This window comes from Lacerta agilis, chromosome 3 (assembly GCF_009819535.1).
Source record: "Lacerta agilis isolate rLacAgi1 chromosome 3, rLacAgi1.pri, whole genome shotgun sequence".
Taxonomy (NCBI): domain Eukaryota; kingdom Metazoa; phylum Chordata; class Lepidosauria; order Squamata; family Lacertidae; genus Lacerta; species Lacerta agilis.
Genome location: NC_046314.1, coordinates 13,729,910 through 13,754,714, shown reverse-complemented (window position 1 = coordinate 13,754,714; position 24,805 = coordinate 13,729,910). Strand labels below are relative to the sequence as shown.

General features: G+C 43.6%; 1 protein-coding gene across 1 annotated transcript in view; it reads right to left on the bottom strand.

Moving 5' to 3' along the window:
* ISM1 (isthmin 1) overlaps positions 1 to 24,558 on the bottom strand; it is a 32,105-nt gene extending 7,547 nt beyond the window's left edge. Inside the window, exons 1-4 of the mRNA XM_033142874.1 lie at positions 24,335 to 24,558; positions 4,039 to 4,278; positions 1,355 to 1,628; positions 395 to 538 (exon numbers count right to left, since the gene is read on the bottom strand). Coding sequence (XP_032998765.1) covers positions 395 to 538; positions 1,355 to 1,628; positions 4,039 to 4,278; positions 24,335 to 24,457 — 781 coding nt within the window. The 5' untranslated portion in view covers positions 24,458 to 24,558. The remainder of the gene's footprint in view (positions 1 to 394; positions 539 to 1,354; positions 1,629 to 4,038; positions 4,279 to 24,334) is intronic.
* Between the last annotated feature and the right edge of the window lie 247 nt (positions 24,559 to 24,805).

Below are 24,805 nucleotides of genomic sequence, written 5' to 3'. Positions count from 1 at the left end.
CTGGTGTCACTGCAAAAAAAACAAACAAACCCAAAGCATCTTATTCTCTTAGCACTTATCTTTTAAAGCAATACAACAATGGTCAATGCAATTAGAGCTTCGGAAGGCAGGATACTCTTATTTCCTATAGTACCCCATCTAGTGCATCTTGCAAGAAATGCAGGTCTCTCTTGCCTACATCTCTGTAGGCTCTCTTGACATCTGAGGCACACAGGGCTCCTGAAGGCCCTTTAGAAAAGAAAAGCAACTGGCTCTGCCTCGAAGGCACAACAAAGCTGATAATTCCAGATATGGGGTAGCACACCCTCCTATTATTTTAATATGGCGCTTTTCAGCGGCAAAGACTTGCAAGCAGTTGTGCTGTTCAGGTCCAAGCAATTAAGCGGAGCCTAACCTGGACAGTTGGGCCTGTCACATGTCCTTGATTCAGTGGCTGTGCAGGCATAGCCACAGGTTCTGGTGCGCTTCTGATTGCCGTTGCCACAGGTTATACTACAAATAGACCAGGGGCTCCAGTCTCCTTCCCCATCTATGTAATCTGCAAGGGAGGAACAAGAAAAAGGAGGAGAGAACTAGCTGCTAAACAAGAAAACGCTTGGTTATAAAAGTAGAAATGGCAAGAAAACAATACGTATTGCTACCTGAGGACTGGCTCGGATATTAAGTGGTGTCTTCGACAAAACATTGGCTGCTGTTCACAATGCCAGTCAGCGTTGCCTTTTCTCGGGGTACTCTATCCTATTGCTTCCCTCCCCAGTTTTCCATTCCATGCTCATTGAACATGCTCAGACCTTAGTGAGTTGATTTGGCTTCCCCACCCTTCTTCACAAAGTTTATGTGTGCTTCTGCAAATTTTGGGGTTCCCTCAGGCCGGCAGATACTTCCCTCTCCTGTGTAAGTGGGTGTGCTTTGGCTACACGATAATCAGAGAAGACTGGTATTAATGCATAGTATATATTATCTAGACCTCGGGAAATCAGTTAATCTGAAATAACTGAAACACAATTCCTTTTCTCTCTCACCTCTGCACCTGACCTTCCCTCCCCTCTTATTTTATGTGGTGCCCAGTCCCTCTCCACAGTGGTGGGTGCCCTCCCAACACCTGCTTCCCTGTCAGTGCAGCGCCGGGTGGCGGCAAAGTTGTGCAGATGCACAAGACTGGTCCCCCTACCTCATGCCACCCTCCCCCAACCAAGTCCAGGCAAGAAGCAGGAATGCTGCTGTCGGAAGCACCTACTCCTGCCCCCTGTGCCTCTGCCCTACCTCACATTTCCACTGTTGATGGTTCCTCACTTGCAGAGCACTGCTACCAACCTGAGGTGCTACAAACAAGGGATTCAGAAGGCTCACTCACCATACTCTGGCTGTTCTTTTGAGTCAAATGTCCGGTGACTAGTTGCGTGACTTTCCCACCCACCACCGACGGGGTTCAGGAAGTTGCTGTCTTCGGTTGTGCTATCGTACTTGTAATCCTGGTCCCCGCTACTCATGCGGGTGACCGTGGGTGCTGATCTCTGCCACCAGTTCCTCCAGTCTGGTGATGGGACAGGCCAGCTGGGTTTGCTGCCTTCCTTCCGGAGATCCTTCTCTGGTTCAGAGTCTGGCCCATCAACAACTTCTATAGTCACCTGGAGAATTTGAGACAGCAGGCAAATAAGTATTCAGGTCTCCACAGCTATGTCCCAAACGCCAATCCAAGAAAGAAAGAAAAATATGTTGACATGCCAGTGAAAGATCTTGTCAAGCCAAGACAAAAGGCAAATGCCAAGTGGAACTTGTAAGGGAGGGAGAGAGGAATCCATATACAGTCGTACCTTGGATCCTGAACGCCTTGTGAGTCTAACGTTTGGGCTCCCAAATGCTGCAAACCCGGAAGTAAGTGTTCCGATTTTTTAATGTTCTTTGAAACCTGAATGTCCTACGCGACTTCTGCGGCATCCAATTGGCTGCAGGAGCTTCCTGCAGCCAATTGGAAGCTGCGCCTTGGTTTCCAGACGTTTTGGAAGTCAAATGGACTTCTGGAATGGATTCCATTCAACTTCTGAGGTACCACTGTACACACCCAGCCACCCACACCCACCCACACCCCAGATAGAAAGGATGTCTGCTGTCTTCTGTCAGACTGGTCCTCAGTTGGTGGAAGAAGACTCAAAGAAGATTAGGCCTAGGGAGTTTTGTACTACTAGCATCACTAATATTGACTTTTTTGTTTGGGTTTCTTTGTAAAGAGTAGAGGCAGAGAGCAAAGGTTCAAAGAAGGACAGAGGTGCCACAGTACACTTTGTTCTTGTTTATGCCGCATAGAATTAACGTGGCTCTGGAAATGTGAGAAACAGTGACTTGAAAAACTGGAGGAAGAGGAGAGTTCACAAAAACAGAAGCAGCGAGGTATCGGAATCCAAGCCCAGGAGCTCCTCACAGTTGGTACACATTTAAATAGGCTGGGAAACTGAAGGGGGGGAAAAAAAGAACATCGCACAGAAAATAATTTTGGCAGCCAAATTATTGGCTCGACACATGACTTCACTTTGTTTCGAAGGAAAAGAAAGTGAAGCTGTTGCACCCTGAATAGCCTTGCGCTGCTGGCATGACCGCATGAGCTGGCATGTGTCAAATCAATGGGCGATCAACAAAAGAGCTTTTCACCAAGAACGAAGAAAATCTCTGATCCCCAAGGAAATATGTTACTGGCTTTTTAAAAAAAGCACCTCATTTTCAGGGACTTCCTGTGAATTCATTTACTTGAGTGCAGTGGTGCATTTGGCTGCTGATTTGGCAACGGAGTTTAAAAAAGCATCCGTAGCACAAAAGTAACAGCTGCTTGGGTTACCCTTTTCAAATGTCTCCTTGTCTTGCTAATACTGAAACAATTGCACAAGTGGAAAAGGGGCTGAATAAAAATATTTCATTTCTGGGAAAGATTGAACCAAATAATGAGTAAACAGACAGGCACTGTATTCATTTCAACAGGCTCTAGGTAGAACAAGTCTCGAAATTTTGTGCAATCAGTGACTGATTGCTGTCTTGTACTGCAAACATTTAAAAAAACAACTTACCTACCTTTATTGTAAGAAAGCCCAAGGAAGTGTTTATTTTTAAGTGTACGTGTGGGGGAAAGGTAGAATAAGTACATGTCTACCTGAAAATCTTCTGTATATCGTTGTATCCCATGTTCATTATTGTTCTCCTCAAGAGTATACCCACTGAAATTAGCATACGCAAGTTACTCATTTTTTATTTAATTTCAGTGGGTCCACTCAATGGATAGAACTAACATTGGGTGCAACTCATAGCAGATTCTGACATTAAACCAATGACATATACAAAGCGATGTGCCATTTTCAGGCAAACAATTCTGCTCTAAAATATTGCAAATGTTCTGGCTGATGACTTTGGAGGAACTTGCTCAAAGTCCAGTGTTTGTTTCAAGTTATGCGTTTTGTCCTTGTTCCACAGTTCAGTGGTTTATTTCCATTCAAGCTAATGTTTATCCATAAGGTTTTGTTTTCTGGGCTCATTTCAACATTTGAACCAGCCCTCTTATACAATATTCTAGGCAAAGCAGGTCCAAACCATTTCAAAGAAGCTGTGAGAGTGTTTCAGCACCACACGTTTACTGTTTAATTGCAGCGAAACATCTTCGGTCAGATGAATAAAGTTCCAAAGAACTTGTGCCAGACATCTCCACATTTACTTCAACTTTAAATGCATGACCTTTATTGCAGGGTTTGCTAAGATGCTGGTCTGTAGGTATTTTGCTTTATGTTGATAATATGTTTTATCATACTGACACCAACAATATACCTTTTGAACTTTTGAACAGAATAATCCATCTGTTTGAACAGATCATTCAATCCATTCACCAATCACCTCAGCTGTACGACAAATGGAAACCTGGGGGAGGAAAAACTCCTTTCATACATTTCTTGTTTTCCATGTGGTTTGTAGGTTTCGTGAATGAAATTGTACCTTTGTTAGACGCTGTTTATTCCATGATTCAAGTAAGAGCCTAAATAGGAAAGAAGAGGGTTTTTTTACCTGGATGTTTGGGTTTTGCCCATTGATGTCTGCTTTTGAGAGGTCAGGAAAGTTTGGGAGATCCAGGAGGAATGGCCTGGGCCCATCTCTCTGCAAAGCTGTGTGCCCATTCTCTTGCCTGAATCGCTGCTTGGTGAACGATTTGTGCGCTACATGGTGGTCAGGATAATCCCGTCTGTCCTCAGGGTTTAGTGTAAAGCTGGCTTCAGGTGATGGAAGACCATCTGTGTGGAGGGCATCCTGGGGGCAAGAAGCAAACAGCAAGATTACACACAGCAGATAAGAGAGACGAACAAGAGTTAGCAGAACACAGTGGGCTGGTTTACATGTCGCAGTTAAGCTTAATAACTATGCTTTAAAGGTGTGCTGGTACACTGGCAAAAATGGTGTTCACTTTGCTTCTCCCCCGTTGTAACAGTGGTTTGCTCCTGGATTGCCACTTGCCATTTGCCTGGGGGAACCCTACGCCAAACCATGGGTTAGCTCCCTTAAGGAGCAGGAGATGAGCAGAGCAGTCATGAGTTTAGCCCCATGCACAAACGTTTTGCACATTCACTTTTAAGCCACGCGATTCCCCCTCATTTTATCATCACAACACCTTTGTCAGGTAGCTTGGGCTGCAAGATAGTAACTGATTACCCAATGAGCATCACAACTCAGGGGCTTTTCACACTGACCATTTATAGCGGAATAGTCACTGTTTGATTCGACATTTTAAAGACTTGACTTTGTAGCTGATACAAATGTTAAGGGTGAGTGCAGTGTTTTCCTTTCCATGGTATTAGTGAGCTTTGCCCAAACTGAGAAAAGTTCAGTGGTTACATTCACATTCCTAAAATGTCCTTGTGTTCCTCTAGCCATTAAATATCAGTATGCTGAGGAGGCCAGCCCTTTTTAATTAATTTATTTTTAATGCTCAGTATCCCAGAATATTGAACTTGTGGAAGTATAGGAAATCGAAAGAGGAACTACGCGCCTGGCAAACCCGGTTATTGTGGCAAAATTTTGTCTGCAGCTAATGATTGTTGTCATGGATCAGATATTGACTCAGTACCACCATCTCTATCTGCCACAACTCTCCTCTGAACTCAGCTCTCAAACCGACAGCTTGCGGTGCTCCAAGGGAAGCAGCACAAAACAGATCGTCTTCCCAACTATTGCCATTGACCCCCACCACCCTTCACACAAAGAACAGGACAATGCTTGTCCCAGTGCCACACAACTAAAAATACTGAGGATCTATTCTAGATCTTTCACCAAGTTGGATTCCTTACGGTATAAGAAGCAGCATACAGTGGTACTTCGAGTTACAGGCGCTTCAGGTTACAGACGCTTCAGGTTACAGACTCCACTAACCCAGAAATAGTACCTTGGGTTAAGAACTTTGCTTCAGGATGAGAACGGAAATCGGGCAGCGGCACTGCGGTGGCAGCGGGAGGCCCCATTAGCTAAAGTGGTGCTTCAGGTTAAGAACAGTTTCAGGTTAAGAACAGACCTCCAGAACGAATTAAGTTCTTAACCCGAGGTACCACTGTATTTCCAAGTACATTATTCTGGAATACGTCATGCAGCAATGTGTCAAAAAATCTGAAAAACCCAGCAACCATTATGCTCTAAATGGAAAGTGTGGAAAGGCCCTAAGTGAGGTTTTCAACCTGGATGTCACAGGTCCTAGGCTGAGACTCTAGCCACTACTCCACACTGAGGTCTGCAGAGAGTTGTTAACTGCTATATCTCTAGATTATCTCCTTTTCAGGTTGACTTCAAGTGGGTCTTCACTTCTTGCAAGATGGTAGAAAAACCTTGCAGCTTTAAAAGCATGCAGCTTTTCAGAGTTGTCTGCAGTTTCCAGCAGGCAGCTGCTCTCTCTGCTCTTTGCCTCTTCCTCCTGCCCACTCCCCAAAATCATTCACCATCTCCTTGCTAAATATATTTGTGGATCCATCGCCTGTCAAATGGTGTTTCCCTTAGTGTCTTGAAAGCATTTTGTTGACCTGGCTCACGAGGAACAAGGTTTTCACCAGAGATTCAGAGACCAAAAGGCATCTTGTGCTTAAACAGATTGCATCTCCCAGGATGAACCTTGCCTTTTCAAATATAACACTTGCCCAATGCGTCCTCCTGGGGCTTTAACTTCTGACTGTAACAGAAGGGTGTTATATTTGAAAAAGCAGGGTCATCTGGGGAGAGGCAATCTATTTAAACAAAAGATGTTTGGGGCTCTTGTTTATAGAAGCAAATGCCCTGGGTGTCAATGGAATTGCACCTGTGGGCTCTTTCCTTCATTTGTGAAAATGTCACCGGCATTTGTTGTTGTTCAGTCGTTCAGTCGTGTCCGACTCTTCGTGACCCCATGGACCAGAGCACGCCAGGCACGCCTATCCTTCACTGCCTCTTGCAGTTTGGCCAAACTCATGTTAGTAGCTTCGAGAACACTGTCCAACCATCTCATCCTCTGTCGTCCCCTTCTCCTTGTGCCCTCCATCTTTCCCAACATCAGGGTCTTTTCCAGGGAGTCTTCTCTTCTCATGAGGTGGCCAAAGTACTGGAGCCTCAACTTCAGGATCTGTCCTTCTAGTGAGCACTCAGGGCTGATTTCTTTGAGAATGGATAGGTTTGATCTTCTTGCAGTCCATGGGACTCTCAAGAGTCTCCTCCAGCACCATAATTCAAAAGCATCAATTCTTCGGCGATCAGTCTTCTTTATGGTCCAGCTCGGCATTTACCAGAGTTTAACTCAGAAACAATCTTTGTGGGCTTGGTAATGCTCGCCTCAAAAGGAGATGTGAGCATTCAAAGCCCCAAATTCTTCTCTGGTTGCTGTATGTCAACCGTATGTTGCCAACTCCAAGTTGGTTTTCACTTTACGTGGCAAAGGTGCTGAAAGTACATTCTTTGGGCCTTCCTGGTATATGTTCCCTCCATATGTGCCCACAAAAAGCATGTTTCCATCTCAGTGTTTGCTGCTCCAGACACCCAGTTTATGCTGCTAGCACCTTGTTACATAGAATGAGAATCAGTGTTTAGTGTTTTGAACAGTCTGGAATATGTAAAGCGTGGGAACTACCAGGAATGCTAATGGTTATTCAGAATAATTTCTGAGAACAAAACAACATTGCCTTTAATAAGCATCTGACTGTTTAAGGCCTAGAATTAGCTGGACTGTGAAACTAATAACATGCCTAGTTCTCAAGTGTTGCTGACACTAAACTATCTGAACCGGTTAGTGTTTTCTTCTATGCTATGTAGCCTAGGCTAGTGGGTTTGAAGAGGCCTCTGCGGTGAAAGAATCTTGATGCCTTTATGTAACTAGTAAGGCACCTAGTGTACAATGCAAGTTTCCAAAGCACCTGGTTTATAATTAAAAATGATAAACACAAGAGACTCCAGGCTAAAATTGTACAAAAAGTATATGACAGACGCCACACAATCTCTTCCTGCAAGAAGCAAGGAAGCATGCAGAAATAAAAGTTCTGCTACACATTAGAAGCCTCTCTCTTTGAAACTAATGAATGCAGCTTCATTTCGACATTGTTCAAGCCCTAATACTCCTCTCGGCCTATGCGCTATTGTTACAACATCAAAGACCCACTGCTGGCTCAGATACAGTCAATATGAAAAGAGATGGCCCCCTAAATTTACTGCTTGACTGCGTTCTCTTTTAAACGGATAGCACCGTGGTCCTCTTTCAAAGAGGTATCGCAGACATAGATCTTCTTTATAGGACATCATGTACAATAAAGCACAGCTATAACTTTGTAAAAAAGAGAAAGAAAGAAACTAACAACATGAAGCACCTTTAAAGAATCCCCATGAGGTGAACATTCCTTATAGAAATATCTCTGTGGTTACCAGTTTTTAAAATGCTTGGTACACTCTGGCCATAGTTCAAAGCTCCTTGATGATATATCACTGTTTAACTGACTAACTGAATTATATTTTAGCTAGGCTATAACTTCACATGTTTTATGCTCTGAAAATTATATATATTTAAACTTGATTGCCACAAACATTAGGAATGTAGCAAAATGGCAATACTTCTTGCTGGGTTCTTCACCATAGATAGGTTCCCATAAATCTACCCATTGCAGAAAAAGATTTCTCCCTCCCCCACAACATGAATGCTTCATTGTGACTTATCTAATTGAACTAAAAAAATAATAAATGTGGGGGTGGGGTGGGGTGGATCCACAGCTCTATTAAAACTATTTTGTTTCCAGTCTTGAGTAGTGGATGTTTTGAAGGCTACTTGGTTCAAATAAAGCCTAAGATCAGTTACACATTATGCTGCCAGAACCTAAATCTCCATTCACTATGGGAAATTTAATCCATCCTTGTTACGGAGCTATTTTAGCATTTGCAGATGCTACAGCAATGTTAAAAATGGGGCTATAACATGCTTCAAGGGCCATGGAAGAGGCACATGCAGGAACAGGAAAGCCAAGAAAAACAGGAAGAGGGTCCCGCTCACTTCCATTAGCACCATGGGGCGTAGGCAGCTGTGCTGGTTCACTTGGGAAAAATAATAATCTAAAAATCATGGTTGGGCAATACCTCCATGAGGCCCAACTAAAATGGCACAAGGTAAGTGAGCAAGCTTTCATCTTCTCCAGAGCTCTTCCTTAAGCTGGACATTATGCAAAGCGGGATGTGGGGGAGATGTAAGAGGAATGGAGATATAACATTGCCATGATGTGAGAGTGAAGACAGGTGTAGCATTTCCAGGTGAGGTGGACGTGGCTTTGCTGCCCTGTAGGCAAGTGCATTTGAGTGCAGTAAATGGTACGGAAGGCACCACACTTAAGAGTGCCTGAGACAAATGAGAAACACACAGTAGTATGATGCCTCGTGCCGCCCTTGGGAAGAAAAGCTTGAGGAGAAAACCAACCAACCAAAAATCCCAAGAGAGCACCACTGGCAGGCTGGGCGGGGGAGGGGGGAGGCAAAAAAAAATCAGGTGCTTAAAATGAGTTTTTTGTGGGGTTTTTTTTAAGGTTCCTTATGAAGAATAGATACTAATCTTCTGCCCTGATGAACCAGATTTCATAGAATTCCTTCAAATTTAGTTTGTAGTAGTTTGTGTCTCAAGAGCAGGATCATCCAATAGACATTGGGACTGGCACATAGACAGCCAACTAAGCCCTAGATCTCCTACGGCTAGACTGACTTGCTCAATAGAAATGGGAGCCTTGTTGTTCTAAAAATCACATAATCTGAAGAAGCTAATTTTCTCCCAGGATAAATATGATTGTCCACAAGCTCATATCCCTAACCTATTAGGCTATTACCATTTACATAAGCACTAGGACAATAACACTATACCGATTTATACAATAATGTATGGGAATATCGAATATTGCTCTTTTTTGTATATTTTCATTTTTATATGTATCTTTGTGTTTTTTCTCTCCTCCCTACTTTTCCTTCTTTTTTCCACGTATCACTTTATTTCTTTTAACTGAAATCACCTTAATAAAACATAAATATTTGTAAAAGTTTATATCCCTAACCTGCAGGGGTGGCAGTCTAGTGGCACGAGTGGTGAACAAACACAAGAAAGAGAGTGGGCTGCACAACTGAGTTTCATGATTTATTTTTATATGTGGGTTCCAATCTAAAAAGGACTTGTGATATTATGATGCCCTTGAAACAATGTGCTGCTAGCACTAGTAAAAGTGCAATACTTTTCCAGTCAGAGCCAAATGTAGTCTTCAGAGAGGATATATGGAAACATTGGCTCCAGAACAGAAGTGAATTGTAATTAATATGTGCAGCACATACTGCAGGAGCCCTCTCAAAACCTCTCCTACGAAGACAGTTGCAAGAGAGAACTCAAACACAGATCCCCTCCAAATCTTCATCTATCGTTACAGTATTCAAATGCCATCCTACGAGTTAAGCATTGATACCAGTAGCAAATAATACATGTAATGTCTAAACAAGATTTGCACATGCCTTTCACATTCATGCAGCCCAAATAGCTTTAAAAGCATCTTCAAGTAAAACAATATGGGACATCCACTTATCTAGCTGGTTCATATTTTGTTGGGAGGAAGAGAATTTTGTGAAGCAACATCCAATGATATTCGTAGACATGAGTTTGAGCAAGGCATGCTTGGCTTAGCTGACACATGAAAGAACTCCAGGAAAGGAAGTAATCTTCTAATTCTTCAGCACATGCAAAATAGCTGCAGGTTTACAGCAGGTGAAACCCAAAAACAGGAAATACCCAAAATACCCCCTGGGTTTTGAGTCAGCTCCAGTATTTGCTTCCAAGCAACTCAGTATGAAAAAGAAGAAAGAGTTTGTTTATTCATAAGAATATTTCTAAACCACCAGCTCATAAAATATATCAAGGCGATATACAATAAAACCATTAAAACATGTGTTCTCTGCACACATACTCCACACAATTCCACCCATGGATTCCATTCCTGAGGTTCGTGAGAAGCAGTTTCCATTCTAATGTTGTTCTCAACAAAATCCACACAGGGGAACACCCTATGGAACTTACATACTGGGTGGATGTGCCATTAATTTTCACATGCTACTACTCTAAAAACACATATTAGCAATTTTGTTCAATGCTGTTAATACTAAAAACTGAAAGTAACCTATTGTGGCTTCATTCCAAGGAGAGCTATTTACCAAGGAAAGGATGCAAATTAAGAACATTCTCCATCCTCAGAAAGCTGCCTGAAAGTTTATGACTGCTATTCTCCAAGATACAACTTATCGACCTGCAGGGATGAAATACTTTCCTTAATCTCTTGCAAATTGTCCCTCCTTTGGAAGTGTATCATTGCAGCCTTAGCCTTTGTGAAATGAAAGCTGGATATATGCAGGGAAAGAAGAACAGGAAGAGGCCCCTGCAAACAGTCTTAAAAAACAAAAGTGCTCTTTGTTTTAAAATATAATGTGCTTAGACCCTATTTTACAAAATGCCAAAACCCACAAAACAACAACTTTAAATGTTACCAGAAGATAGTCTGCATGTAGTTATGCATAAATGAAAAATTACCCATCAGTATTGCACAAAACTGCCAGTAGGGTAGAATAAACTTCCAAAAAGTGTTATTAGTCATCTGCTGTTTCTGAGATGTTTATACCTGAAATTGAAGTTGGGGCTGTCATTTTCTGACATCTTAGTCCAATATTTCTTCTTCTTCTTTTAAGCATCACTGGGCATGTTTGTGCTAGAGGGACGTTTTTTAGGATTAATCATGACATTCCTGCATTGTTTGGCAGATCTTTGTGCCCTTGTTCCAAAGAAGCAGCCCACTTGTTCTTGTAAGAGAATGGCATCATGACACGACTTAGATCAGAAGTTTTAAGGCACTGTAACTTCATAGAACTCCTTTTGCGTCACCAAAGAGTCTGCTGAGAGACTCCTGCAGGTTTACTGCAGAACTCATCTATTGGAGAAGATCCTGGGAGCACCTGCCATTGCCCAAGTTAACAGGGAGCCCACTGCCCTGTATTGTATGGATGGATGGATGGATGGGCAGGGGCAAGCAAGCTGACTTTAAGGATCCTTTGGCAAGCTTCCAAGGAACCTCCAGGTTCACCTGCATGCAGCTCAAAAGCCACAGGTTTATAAAATATGTCCATAACTAAGAGTAGCTTCAGAAGTTACTGAAGAAAAGGTACTGGCAGGATGAATAGACAATTCCCCATTCAGCTCACAGTGCTTCTTATAGCTCATTTTGTCTGTAGTTATATGGATACAGCGATTGTACATTCAGCTAGTGGATCATAGAATCATAGAGTTGGAAGAGACCACAAGGGCCATCCAGTCCAACCCCCTGCCAAGCAGGAAACACCATCAAAGCATTTTGTTTGTGGATCTTCACCACAAACACCTACGTCTGCTATAAGGCACTGAGGAGTGCGCAACGGTTGGATTTTGGCATCAGAGGACAGGATCTCTTTTATAAAAAAAGATCTTGTACATGCCTAGATGCTTCAGGCATGTAATAAATATTTTAGATCATTAGAGCCTGCTCTAAATACTTCAAGGAAAAGACCTCCAAAGCACGTCTCAGCTGATGAATTTCAAATGTTTGCAACCCATTGTCTTAATGGAAAACACAAGGAAGCGTGGGTGAGATCGTTCCTTTGTGTTTCATGGAAACTGGCATGCCTCTGACTCTTCTGCCCTGGTGAGCCAGGTGGCCTTGGGTGAAGTACATCTCAGTGGCCTGGCCTGAATGGTTTCCTACAGTAGAAAATAACCGAGATCTCAGAGACAAATGGGCTGATCATCTTGGCTCAATACATCTGAGAAGGATAATGGTGAAAGTAAGGAGGAAGCAGACTAAGGCTAATCTGGTTACAGCAACAGGAACAGAAGTTCTAGCATCCCATAGATTCAGCAAAGAAGTCCCATTCCTTTGGTTGGAGAACTGCAGTGCAAAATTCAGAGAAGTGCATATTTCCAAGGACAGGTGGGTTTTGGTTTGCATATTGTTTCGCAAAGTGCAAATTAGGTAGATTCACCTAGAAATGAAAACTGAATCAAATTTCTCTTCTGACCTTCTAGAGATACACCAGTGGTGAAACCCTGCTGTGGTTCACAAGTCATATCACACTGCAATGGTTTCCCTATGAGCAAGTATTATGTTTAAACCATTCCTCCCCATAACTCCTTTGCTCCTTGGAAATAAAGGGCAAATTCTTATTAGAACCAACCAACTTTTAGGTAAGCAGATATTGCTCATTAGGAAGAAGTCAGGCATGCTGAACAACAGTTATAAACTGGGATTGCAAACCAGCAGCAAGCCTCAGGAATGGCTCCTCCTGTTTCCTGCCCCGCCGACAAATTCTCCTCTATTCCATCATCAGCCTTAAATGAGGTTGCGCTAACTTGGTCCCTCTTAATCAGGACATGCAAACACACTTCAGACTCTTCCGTCAAGCTCTAAGTCAGTGATAACCATGGTTCCTTCTGATGAAGGTGTCATAATAAATCACAGTTGAGTGTTAGAAGGGAAGGGAAGGGAGGCAGGGGGAGGAATTCATGCTGGAGAGGTGAAGGACTGCCAAGGAACATGCACCCATTCTGAAGGACTGGATAAAAATATGTATACCGGTAGTTATATCCTTTGTAGATGCAGAAAAACACCTGCATTCCTAAGAGACCTGAAAGTATCAGTCAAAACCTGTGACGTAATATAGTGGAACCTCAGTTGTTTCATGTAATCCATTCCAGAAGACTGTTCGACTTCCAAAACGTTCAACAACCGAGGCGCAATTGCCGGTCAACAAAATCCATTGAAAAAATGGAGAAACACACCTCGGAAGCCATTTGACATCTGAGGCGCGTTCGAAAACGGAAGCATTCACTTCTGAGTTGTTGGCGTTTGAAAGCCAAAACGTTCAACTTCCGAAGCATTCAACAGCCAAGGTTCCACTGCGTTTATTTACTTTAAAGGCATAGTAGTGACAGTGCATACCTTTTCAAAAAAAAAAAATATTCAGCCTGCATCTCCTTAAAGAACAGGGCTCGAAAGAGGATGCCCTGTCATTGATGTCCGTTTTACTAGCCAAAATGCAGAACTCTAGACCAGCCACAGTGAACCAGTAGCAGGCAGGAACCTTGAGAATCAGAACTTTTCATCTATTGAAAGCGGTGTTCCCTCGGTTATTTGTTTAAAAGGATGAAAATGTAGCCAACTGCTTACTTGCACAAGGTCTGGTTCTGCTCCACACCATCCATGCATGCATACGTCTGCATATATCTGCATACATTTGGATGTACATGCATCTATCATCTCCTCCTCTGGTTGTAATGGTTCCAAACCAAGGGGAGCACTTCCTTGCTCCTGCCTTGCTTCCTTGCTCCTGTCAATTTGCTTTCTCTTTTCTGCACCGTTTCTAGCTCTACCAATATTCATTCCGAGGTGTGGCAGCCAGAACGACACACGGTATTTCAAGGGCGGATGCGCCAAAAATTCATAGAGAGGTATTAAAATGCTGGCATTTTCATTTTCAATGAGCTACCCACCCTAACCCAAGACCTCTTTCCTGGATAGTCCCTACTGCTTCAGATCCCATTCATATAAGTAAACTCTGTAGAAACACATTAATGCAATTATCTCCAATATAACTGCCTGCATCCAGAGGATCAGTTAGAAAAGGGAGAGAAAATATTTAACAAGCATTTTTTCTCCTAGCCGGCAATAACAACAGCAAATCCTGTTTTAGATTTTAGACTCCATGTTGTCTTTATGTCTACATCAATACTGATTTTAGCCGAATTCTACCTACACGACAGTATTTGGCAATTTTGCCTTCTGTGCCTTTATCTTAGGACTTCTGCATTTGATAATTCATTTTTATTTTTAAAAAAGATTTATTCAGCTCATATCCCACCCTTCTTCCCAAAGGAGCCCAGGGCACCAAACACTTCTGTGATAAAAGAATACAAATACAGTTAAACTAAAAACATTTTAAAATCATTTTTTAAAATGTTAAAAACATCTAAACAGTTAAACACGATTTTTTAAACGACAATCCAGATGTAATCAAATTAAGCATCTACATAGGTCTCCTGAAAGTAAAAAATCTGCAGCAGGAGTCCTGTACAGGGATTTTTTTTTAAAAAAGGTAAAAGACCCTTGACAGTTAAGTCCAGTTGCGAATGACTCTGGGGTTGCAGCGCTCATCTCGCTTTACTGGCCGAGGAAACCGACGTTTGTCCGCAGACAGTTTTTCTGGGTCATGTGGCCAGCATGACTAAGCTGCTTCTGGCGAAACCAGAGCAGTGCACGGAAATGCCGTTTACCTTCCTGCCGGAGCAGTACCTATTTCTCTACTTGCACTGTGATGTGTTTTCGAACTGCTAGGTTGGCAGGAGCTGGGACTGAACAATGGGAGCTCACCCCGTCGTGGGGATTCGAACCGCCGACCTTCCAATTGGCAAGTCCAAGGCTCAGTGGTTTACACCACAGCGCCACCCGTGTCCCATGTACAGGGATAGTGTCTGCCTTAATGTCAACAGGCAGGGAGTTCCAAAGCACACACTAAAGGAACGACTCCTTACAAACTTGGAACAAGCTCTGTGTGGCATGCAACTTCCACAGACTGAAGTGACTGAATCAGCACATACTGTATGTATATAAGGGCTCCATGCTGTCCCAATTCCTGGGATTAAAATGGAGACTTGGAATTCCAGAACAGAACACCCACTCACTCATCTGTCATTTGTGTGTCAGAATGCATCACCGGAGAACGAGCGAGGACATTTTTGTCCCTGGAATTCCAAACAGGGTGTGAGAGAACAAAATGTAGTAACAATTTATGCCAGGGTAGACTGGGGTTGCCAGATATCCTATTTTTTATTTTATTTTTTAAAGGCAGGAATTCCTCAGTTATTGGTCATCGGGTGAGACTTTGGGGTGAGTCACCAGGACTGGCAGCTGCGGGTACTAGAGGCAAAATAGCAAAGATGCTTTGCAGGAGTTTCAGACGGGCCCCCAAAGTAGGTCACAATTTTGTTGGTATTCACTGCCCGAGCTGGTTTAAGAGTAAGACTGCCCACCACACAAACCAGAATCAAGGCAGAAGAAGAAGAAGAAGAAGAAGAAGAAGAAGAAGAAGAAGAAGAAGAAGAAGAAGAAGAAGAGGAGGAGGAGGAGGAGGAGGAGGAGTTTGGATTTGATATCCCGCTTTATCACTACCCAAAGGAGTCTCAAAGCAGCTAACATTCTCCTTTTCCTTCCTCCCCCACAACAAACACTCTGTGAGGTGAGTGGGGCTGAGAGACTTCAGAGAAGTGTGACTAGCCCAAGGTCACCCAGCAGCTGCATGTGGAGGAGCAGAGACACGAACACAGTTCACCAGATTACAAGTCCACCGCTCTTAACCAGTACACCACACTGGCTGCTTTTAAAAACAAGTATATATAACTTGTACAAAAAGACATCTTTTTGATATTTATGTCTGGTTCTTCTAGCAGTAAAGTGGCAAATAAGAACTAGGGAAATGCCAATTTAGTGTTGGTTAAGAAGTTTTTTTTTAATGCCTCCCATGATTGCCCAAGGGTGCACTTTGTGTGTGTTTCTACTTCATTGCTTATTTACTTGGCTACCTGATGTTTGAATTTGGCCACAATGAGCAAGTGGTGAGGCCAGGGAGAAGAAAGGGAACAGGCTGCCACAGTGAGCACCCTCAGTGCTGCCTAATAGACCCCTTGTTCCCAACCCAGCTCAAAGGGTGGGGAGGGGGGGCATCCTTTGGGCCCCAGTAGGTTTCACCCTTCCCAATGCCAGACAGTAGGGGTTGGTGGTGGTGGCGAAGTGCCCTCAGCTCATCATTTGGAGAGCTGGCAAAGAGGGACTTGGATAATATCAGATAATAGTTTTATTCGTTGTGTTTGCCATAATTGGTTTTCATGTTTATATTGTGTTTGTAAGTCACTTTGTGAGGAAAGTGGCAGAATAATAATAATAATAATAATAATAATAATAATAATAATAATAATAATAATAATAATAATATCATTCAGTTCCTGGAGCCAAGGTGGCACTGCCCCTCTAGGTAGTGGTAGGGGGAGGAAAAGGGAACTAACACAAGTCAATCCTTCCCCAACTGCAGGTTCCTTATATTAAACAATAAAGTTTTGGCTTGTAATCCATGCTATCTTTCTAGAAAAAGAGGTGCCAGAGCTCACCATGAACGCCTCCCTTGTTCTCTTATGGTGCCCACCTGCGAGGTGAGTTCTGGCTGGAAAAAAAGCCCTGCTCTTAATCCCATTTATGGTGCCCTGTACTTCCTTCTGGGTGTTGGGGCAAAATATTCTGTTTAGCAGGAACTTCAGAGTGCATTTGTTTTTTTTGTTTGTTTTTTTTATAAGAATTTATTGGTATTTCAAGAAAATTAACAAACAAATAAAAACAATACAAACCTACAAATTACAAAAAGGTATACATACATACTACAAAAAATAAAAAAGAGGAAAAAACTCATACAAAACATAAAAAATACATAAAACACTTATTTAGCTATCTTGATCTAATTTTATATCTTATTTGGGGGGACTTCCCTTCAGAGTGGATTTGATCTGCCTGTTTTCAGCTCAGCACTGGCTATGAAAGGAGAAAGACAGCAGAGCGAGCCATAGAGCAGGGCTGTGGGTTTATCATCAGAGGCCCTTTCTCTCTAGGTACTCCTGCTGCCAGAGCTTTAGCGGGTAGTGATGACTAGGGAGAAGGATCTTTTTCTATGGTGCTACCTCAGCTTCGGGATACTTTCCTGGCATCTTTCCTAATAAGTTTTAGGTGAGACTATTTTAACTGCCCAGGCCTTAGAATTATTAGTTACCATGTTGCTGCTGGCTCGGATATTTGTGGTCTTCTTGTTTCTTTGCTTTTTAAAACTGCTGTTATTGTTTATGACTTTAATTTTTGTAGCGACTGTATTTTGATTGTTGTTGTTACTGCTGTTCTGCCTACTTTGTCAACTGCATTGAAAACCTGTATGATAAAATACATACTTTTAAGGTTTCACCCCCCCCCCAACCTCCCCCAGATAAATAGATGCTCAGCTTTTCTGAACAGATGGAAGGAGTTTGTGCTAAAGAGGGAGATGTCTTCACATTTTGTCAGTTGTATTGGATTCTATCCAATGGTGTCGCTCAGCTGACAGTAAGGCACCCATCACTAGGAAAGCAATTTTCAGCGATTCCCCTCCTAAATGTGCTCCAGAGGATGGGGGGAGCCTCCAGAGCCGATTTAGGGAAGCACGAGGGCTACAGAGGAGGAATCACTGGAATTGCTTTCCTCCTTCAGGCAGCTGAAGCCTTCAGATGAGAAAAACTGTTGAATACAACCCATTGTTTTTAACTAATGATGTAAGCTACATAGAGAGGGCTCAGAGACAGAATAAAATAGTGCTTTAAATATATATTTTTTCAAAAGTGTCTCATTTAGTGGTTGCATGCATTTTGTCTACACGGAGATCTTGCATTCTGTCCATTTGGTTAGGTCATCTTTACAGCTGTATTTTCTCCATAATTTGTATTTACATAATCATCACAATCTATTTCCCACGTTAAATAATAACAATACAAATGAGACTTCTGACACTTTTAACGTCTCTTTATTTTTCTTCCAGTGCTCAGAAGAAACCTGCCATTGGTGTGTTACACTCAAAGTCATAAACCATGTCAGAATTATATTCCCCAGGCGAAGAGAAAAGCACAAATATCTGCTCCTAGTATCCTCTTAATCTAGTAATCTCTCATATAATAATAATAATAATAATAATAATAATAATAATAATAATAATAATAATTTATTTATTTATACCCCACCCATCTGGCTGGGTTTCCCAGCCACTCTGGGCAGCTCCCAACAGAATATTAAAAACACAATAAAACATCAAACATTGAAAACTTCCCTAAACAGAGCTGCCTTCAGATGTCTTCTAAAAGTCAGATAGTTATTTCCTTGACATCTGATGGGGGGGGCCTTCCACAGGGTGGGTGTCTCTACCGAGATTAACAAAAGTGATCCTATCTTTCCCTGCCTTTCTACAATTCTCACACTGGGATGGATTAGAATAAAAAGTTTTACTAGGAGTCATATTCTAGCAGTAGACTTGGGATTCAGATATAAAAGGCCCCCCCCCCCCGTTCCTTCCACTTTTTGCATGTTGATTGCAGAGACCAAATTTAAAGGACAGCCCCTCTGTTTCCCCTGGAGTTGTCTCATCCAGCAGCAGTTGCCCAGCAGGGCTAATATGAAAGTTGCCAAACATGCCCTGAAGCACCAGTTGGCTGGCGATTTGTTGATTGAGATTATAACCTCATTTACTATGCAGTTATTTGGGAGTAAGCTCCATTGAACAAAGGGGAGCTTACTTTTGAGAAATCATAACCCCATAAGCGATCATAATCTGAAAAGCATTGGGCTGCAAAAGTCAAGACATTCCTGAGGTTGCAAACAATGACACTGTGGAGGCACCCTGAAAACAAGAAGCTCTGGAGCATTTCTGAGCACCTGCCACCCCTTCGCACAACCCCTCAGAAATGCTGCAAGAGGTAAGCAATCCCAAATGCTATGAAAATCAAACGGTCTGCAATATTAGATGCAGATATCTGCCAACCAGCTAAAACCATCAGCCACCTGGTTTACTACTGTTTGTTTACAGCACATCCAATAAATCTCCTTTTCCGTGCAATTTTCCTTCCTTTTTTTAAAGGAATATTCCTATAGAACATAGCATAGATTTAAGAGAATTCAGAATCCTCCTTGGAAATATTAGAAAACTGGGAGCTAGCAAACATTTCGGAGGCCCCAAAGCATCAGTTTACTTGTGCTTTGAAATGTACAGTGAAGGCAGGTTACTATAATTTTGGCTAGAGAATAAGTAAATTTGCAACTTAAGTTTCCATCTGTTTAAATGCTTAGTGCGACATCTGATATACTCTTTGCCTTCAATGTCTGCAGGATTCTGCTCTCCCAAATCCCAGAGCTGCAAAATCAATTGAGTTAGGAAGTATATAACTTTGTATTGCTACACATGGCAGAATCTATGAAAAAGATCTACTGAAGCTCCTGCTCTGCAGTGTTTCTCAAATGCAGAAACTTAATTTAACAGATCGTTTTATGAGGAATGGTGAGATTTCATGAAATCAGCAGTCCATATACAAACACATAAGCCGCTGTTAAACAGAGTCTGCCTTTTGCCGTATTTTTTTTTTTTTAACCCAGATAAGTCACTCCCAGAGTCCCAGCCCCTCAATTCAGTAGCATATAAATAACTCTGCTGGGAATTCGTTTCACCTAGATTTTCATTTGCCCAGCTGTTTCCCTCATTATGTTACTGGCCTGTAAAGAGAGGCAAATTCAGGGTTATTCCAGTGGTACCAAATGCCTCATAAAACAACAACAAAATCTTTCTCAGATTTACTGTTCTACAGAAGGCACTTCAGGGTCCCACAAGGAAAGGAAGCATCATTCATATATAAAAAAATTATAGCTAGGCATCTTGAAGATATTGTTAGCAAGAGTGAAAGTTGTTCTATGAGGACAGCCTACAAGAAATGGGTCAAATGATGGCCCTTGTCAGTCAGAACACAGTCCAGCGGGCCTCCAGATGTTGCTGGACTACAGCTCCCATAATCCCTCACCACTGGCCATCCTGGCTGGGGCTTATGGGAGTTGGAGTCAGCAGGTTCCCCAGTTCTGGCTTTGTCCTTACATCGTTCAAGCTCTCTGCTAACAAACCCTCTTTCTCTCTCTTTGTTTTGGCCGTGGTGGTGGGGATTTTGTATCTGCTTGGCCTCCCTGGAGCAACTTTAGGCTGGACTAACAAAAGGAAGCATCTTAAAATAGGAATTCAGCTGTTGGACAGCCCAGTAGAACCCTCCCTAAGTATCACCATTCCCTATATAATTCTTTCCCATGTCTCTTCATGCAGAAGTGCAGCCTAAATTTGGTTTCATGCTTTAAAGTTCTAGGGTCTCTCTTCATGCCATTCAGCTATCTCAGAGGTGGCCAACTCCCAAGAGACTGTGATCTACTCGCAGAGTTAAAAACTGGCAGTGATCTACCCCCTTTTGGGGGGTTCAGGTCAAAGTTGTTGAGCTTCTTTTTATGGTCTGCAGGGCTAAAATGTTTAGCTTTTTTTTAGGGGAGCCAAAGTTCTTGGGCTTCTTTGGGGGGAGCCAGTGATCTACCACAGACACCCAGTGATCTACCAGTAGATCACGATCTACCTGTTGGACATACCTGAGATATCTCAACCTCCTGTAAGCAGGCAGGGCTTTTATGTCCTTACAAACAAGGGGAAGCTCCTTTGAGATATTGTCCCATTTTAATACCCTAATTTCAAGTTGCAGCCATGCAGGTTTAGATTAATAAGCACCCTCGCAGAAACATCCTCACGTCAAAAACTGACCAGTTGTGGAAACTATGCAGCCTTCTATTAAGAAGCTGGGGGGGGGGGGAGAGAGAGAGAGAGAGAGAGAGAGAGAGAGAGAGAGAGAGAGAGAGAGAGAGACTTTCCCCCAATACGCAGGACGCAGCTGTCATTGTCCCAGCACATTATGCTGTTCTGAAGGCTGAAACTTTGCAATATAAATGTGGCCTTCCTGCATCCCATCTGCACAAACTCAGTCACACCTACTCGGAATTTTAAAAAAGCAAAATGAGGACAGCATTTATTGGTTTCAAAGGAGGGGTGAGACCAACCTGGATGGGGAGAACTTAAAACTTGCTTGCTCCTAGATGAAGCACACATTATTAGTTTAGAAAACACTGAATCGTCCACATGGTTTTTGAGGCTGGTTTTTAAAATGTCACAAACTATCCCGAAACTTTAAGGACTGGAAAGAAATCAAAATAGTGAAGTGTCTGGGCTGTTCAGTTTCCAAAATTCCCCATCCACAGATGCATGTGTAGAGACTAATAAGAAGAGAGATTCCCACCACAGTATCTATGCAGCACCTGTCACTCACACAGGTGACTCTTACTTCCTGCCCCGAGATCTTCGGATAAAGCGTGGTATACAAATCCGATAAATATAAATCAATTTTCCTTAGTCCATGCCCGCTTCTCCAGACCACATTTCTCACCAGCCCTCCTCTGTGCTCTTGCAAGTGCTTTCACCTGGCTGGAACTGTGAAAATGGCTTTTGCTTACGTGGATGGAGCCTCTGAACAGCTGTACTGCTTTGCCCACTTTTTCCCCTGGGCACTCCCAGCACTGGCATGTGGCCCCTGGAAAGTTCCCCAGGAGGGAATGTGGCCCTTAACATCATGGCTAAAAATCTAACTTCAAACCAGTTAGTCCCCATCTTGAATCTTGCTACTGCCATGAATTTACTAGCTGGCAATAGGTTCTCGTTTTCTCTCTCTCTTTGACACCTAAAACATGGCAACACCAGCCAACCTCGTAGGGGTGTTGTAAGGAGGACAATATACTTTATTGGAAGCCCTCTGAACCCCTGTGCAGTAGAACTGTTAAAAGCTATCAAAAAATGCTAAGAAGCATTACTACAAATCAACACAAATGATAATTATCTTATCCCCACACTCTGGTCCACTTCCACTCCATTCTTCCTTAGCATTTCCCACAATGTTTCCAGTTCAGTAGAGAGGAGGGGAGGGGGTAATTCTAGAATTTGGGATGGAGCACACCTGCTGTCACCCGGAATATTTGCAAGAATATTACTATTATTGTTGTGGGCAGAGGGATATATTCTATTCTTTAGACTCCCAAGTCCACACTGGTTTAGAGATGCTCATAGGACATGTGAAAAATATACAGGCCTATCATACCTGGACTGGGGAAAGGAAATGGCAGGGTGTGTGTTCATGGGAGTTTAAATACAACACAGGGGAAAGACAGATTTGCAACATTCACTGGAGGAGCACAGAGCACACCTTGCTGGGCTGAAACAACCTCTCATGCAACTGTGTAATGGCGATTGGTGTTTGAATGATGCAGCAAGTATTTTAAAGTGGTGGAGATGAATGGGTTGAGATCCGCTGCAGGATGCACAACATCTTGGGGCCAGCACGAGAAGATCAGGATCAAGACCCGGTGTCTCTGCTCCAGTGCATTTCAGGCAGGTAGGCTGTAAAAACTGGGGACCTTGCAAAAGAGGTATGTCCCCAAAGCCTATGCATATAGGTTCCATCCAGACCTTTGGAAGAACATGTGGAAATCTGGAGCAGGGACCTCACACATGATCCTACTCCTCTTCATGCAGGCACTGAAAGTGTGGAAAGGAGCCAAATGTACAAGTTCTAAAGCAGAGATGGGGAACCTCCAGATGACGAACCTCATCAGCACCAGCCAGCATGGCTAATGGTCAGGGGTGCTGGGAGTTAAGAGTACAGCAAAATCTGGAGCAACCCAGTCTTCTAAAATGATGGTGGAAATCACACACTGGATACACTGCAAGGCATTTTTTTTTCAGGACCGAAAATGAATGCCATAGTCCATGTTCACACTCCTGTTTGCTGTGTGCACTTGCTGCATTTCTGCTGCGCTGAGTTTTTAACCCATGCTCACATAACGCCATCCAAACTGCAAGTCCTTAAACCATTCCTAATTCATTTCTAGTCAAAGTGTGAACACTTAACTGCCAGGAGGGTGGCAACTTATTTGCACTCTAAAGCGGCAACATGAACACACCCTTAGTTAAGCCGAAAGAACATAACTTATTGAAAAACACAAGCTTTGCATGCGGACGTTCTTGAGTTCAATCCCTGGCATCTCCAATTAAAAGGAGAAGCACCGAACAAATACTGAGCTAGGTTTGTTCCACCCAGCTCAGTATTCTTCATGTGGAGTGGCAGAGCCTCTCCGGGGTTTCAGGCAAGGGAGGGCATTCCCAGTCCTACCTGGAGATGCTGAGAATCGAATTTGGGAAATTGGCCATCCAGAGTGTGTGCTCCTCCAAGACGACGAGATGGGGTGGGCAAGACCAGTGTTTTTCAACCTTTTTTGGGCAAAGGCACACTTGTTTCATGAAAAAAATCACGAGGCACACCACCATTAGAAAATGTTAAAAAATTTAACTCTGTGCCTATATTGACTATATATAAAGTAATTCTCTTGAATTTTTCAATTTTTCCCACGGCACACCAGGCAACACCTCGCGGTGCGGAACAGTGGTTGAAAAACACTGGGCAAGACCTTTCTCCACCCAAGACAATGAAGAGCCGGTCTCAGTCCGAGGGAACCTTGTAAGCTGCTTTATACTGAGTCACGACCACTGGATCCATCTAGCTTAGCACTGTCTACACTGACTGGCAGCAGCTCTCATGGGTTTCAGACGGGGGGGGGGCACAACCCTTCTTCTTCCTGCAGTGTTTCTCAAACTTTGGTCCCCAGTTGTTGTTGGACTACAACTCCCATCATCCCTGAACATTGGTCCTACTTGCTAGGGATTATAGTTGTAGTCCAATAACAGCTTGGGAACCAGGTTAGAGAAACACCAACTGAACTAACAACCAGATAGCTCAGGTTGATAGAACATGAAACTCTTAATCTCAGGGTTGTGGGTTCGAGTTCCACACTGGGTGAAAGATGGCAGGGGGTTGGACTAGATGACCCTCGGTGTGCCTTCTATGAGCAACTTCAGGCATCCTTGCACCAACATATGTGGCAATCCCAGTGGGTGGAAGTGAAAGAAGAGAAGGGGGTAGGCGAGTGAATCAAGAGGGTGCCAACAGAGGGACACCTCGTTCCTTGGCAAATCCTCTCCCTTCCCACCCCAGAATGTAAACCCGCAACTCTCGCCGGGAACCGCGGAGGCTCCTGCAGGGGTGCTCGCTCACCGGTTGGCGCTGGCTGTGGTTTCCCGTGGCGGCGTCGGGCTCGCTGCCCCGCAGCACCGTGATGTGCAAGGTGAGCAGGAGGAGTCCCAGCAGCAGAAGCAGCTCGGCCGCCAGGCGCACCATCCTCTTGCAGCGGGCGGCTTTAGGGCTCCGCGACGGCGACGGCACAGCAGCGGCAGCGAGAGGAGGAGCCGCGGCGGCGGCAGTAGCAGCAGCAGTAGGAGCCCCGGCCGCGCCAGCGGCGTCTAGTGGGGCAGCAGCCGGATTCCCTGCGCCGCTCTCGGGATCAACCGGGCCGGCAGACGACGACGACGGGGAACAGGAGGAGGAGGAGCTGCTGCTGCAGCCCGCGCCGCTGCCGCACCGCCACCACCCCGGCGGAGCCACTTCGGGACGGGAGGCGGCTTCCGAGGCGGCGGCGCGAGGAGGCTGCGGGCGCCCGCCCGACGGCAACGGGGCCGTGGCAGGGAG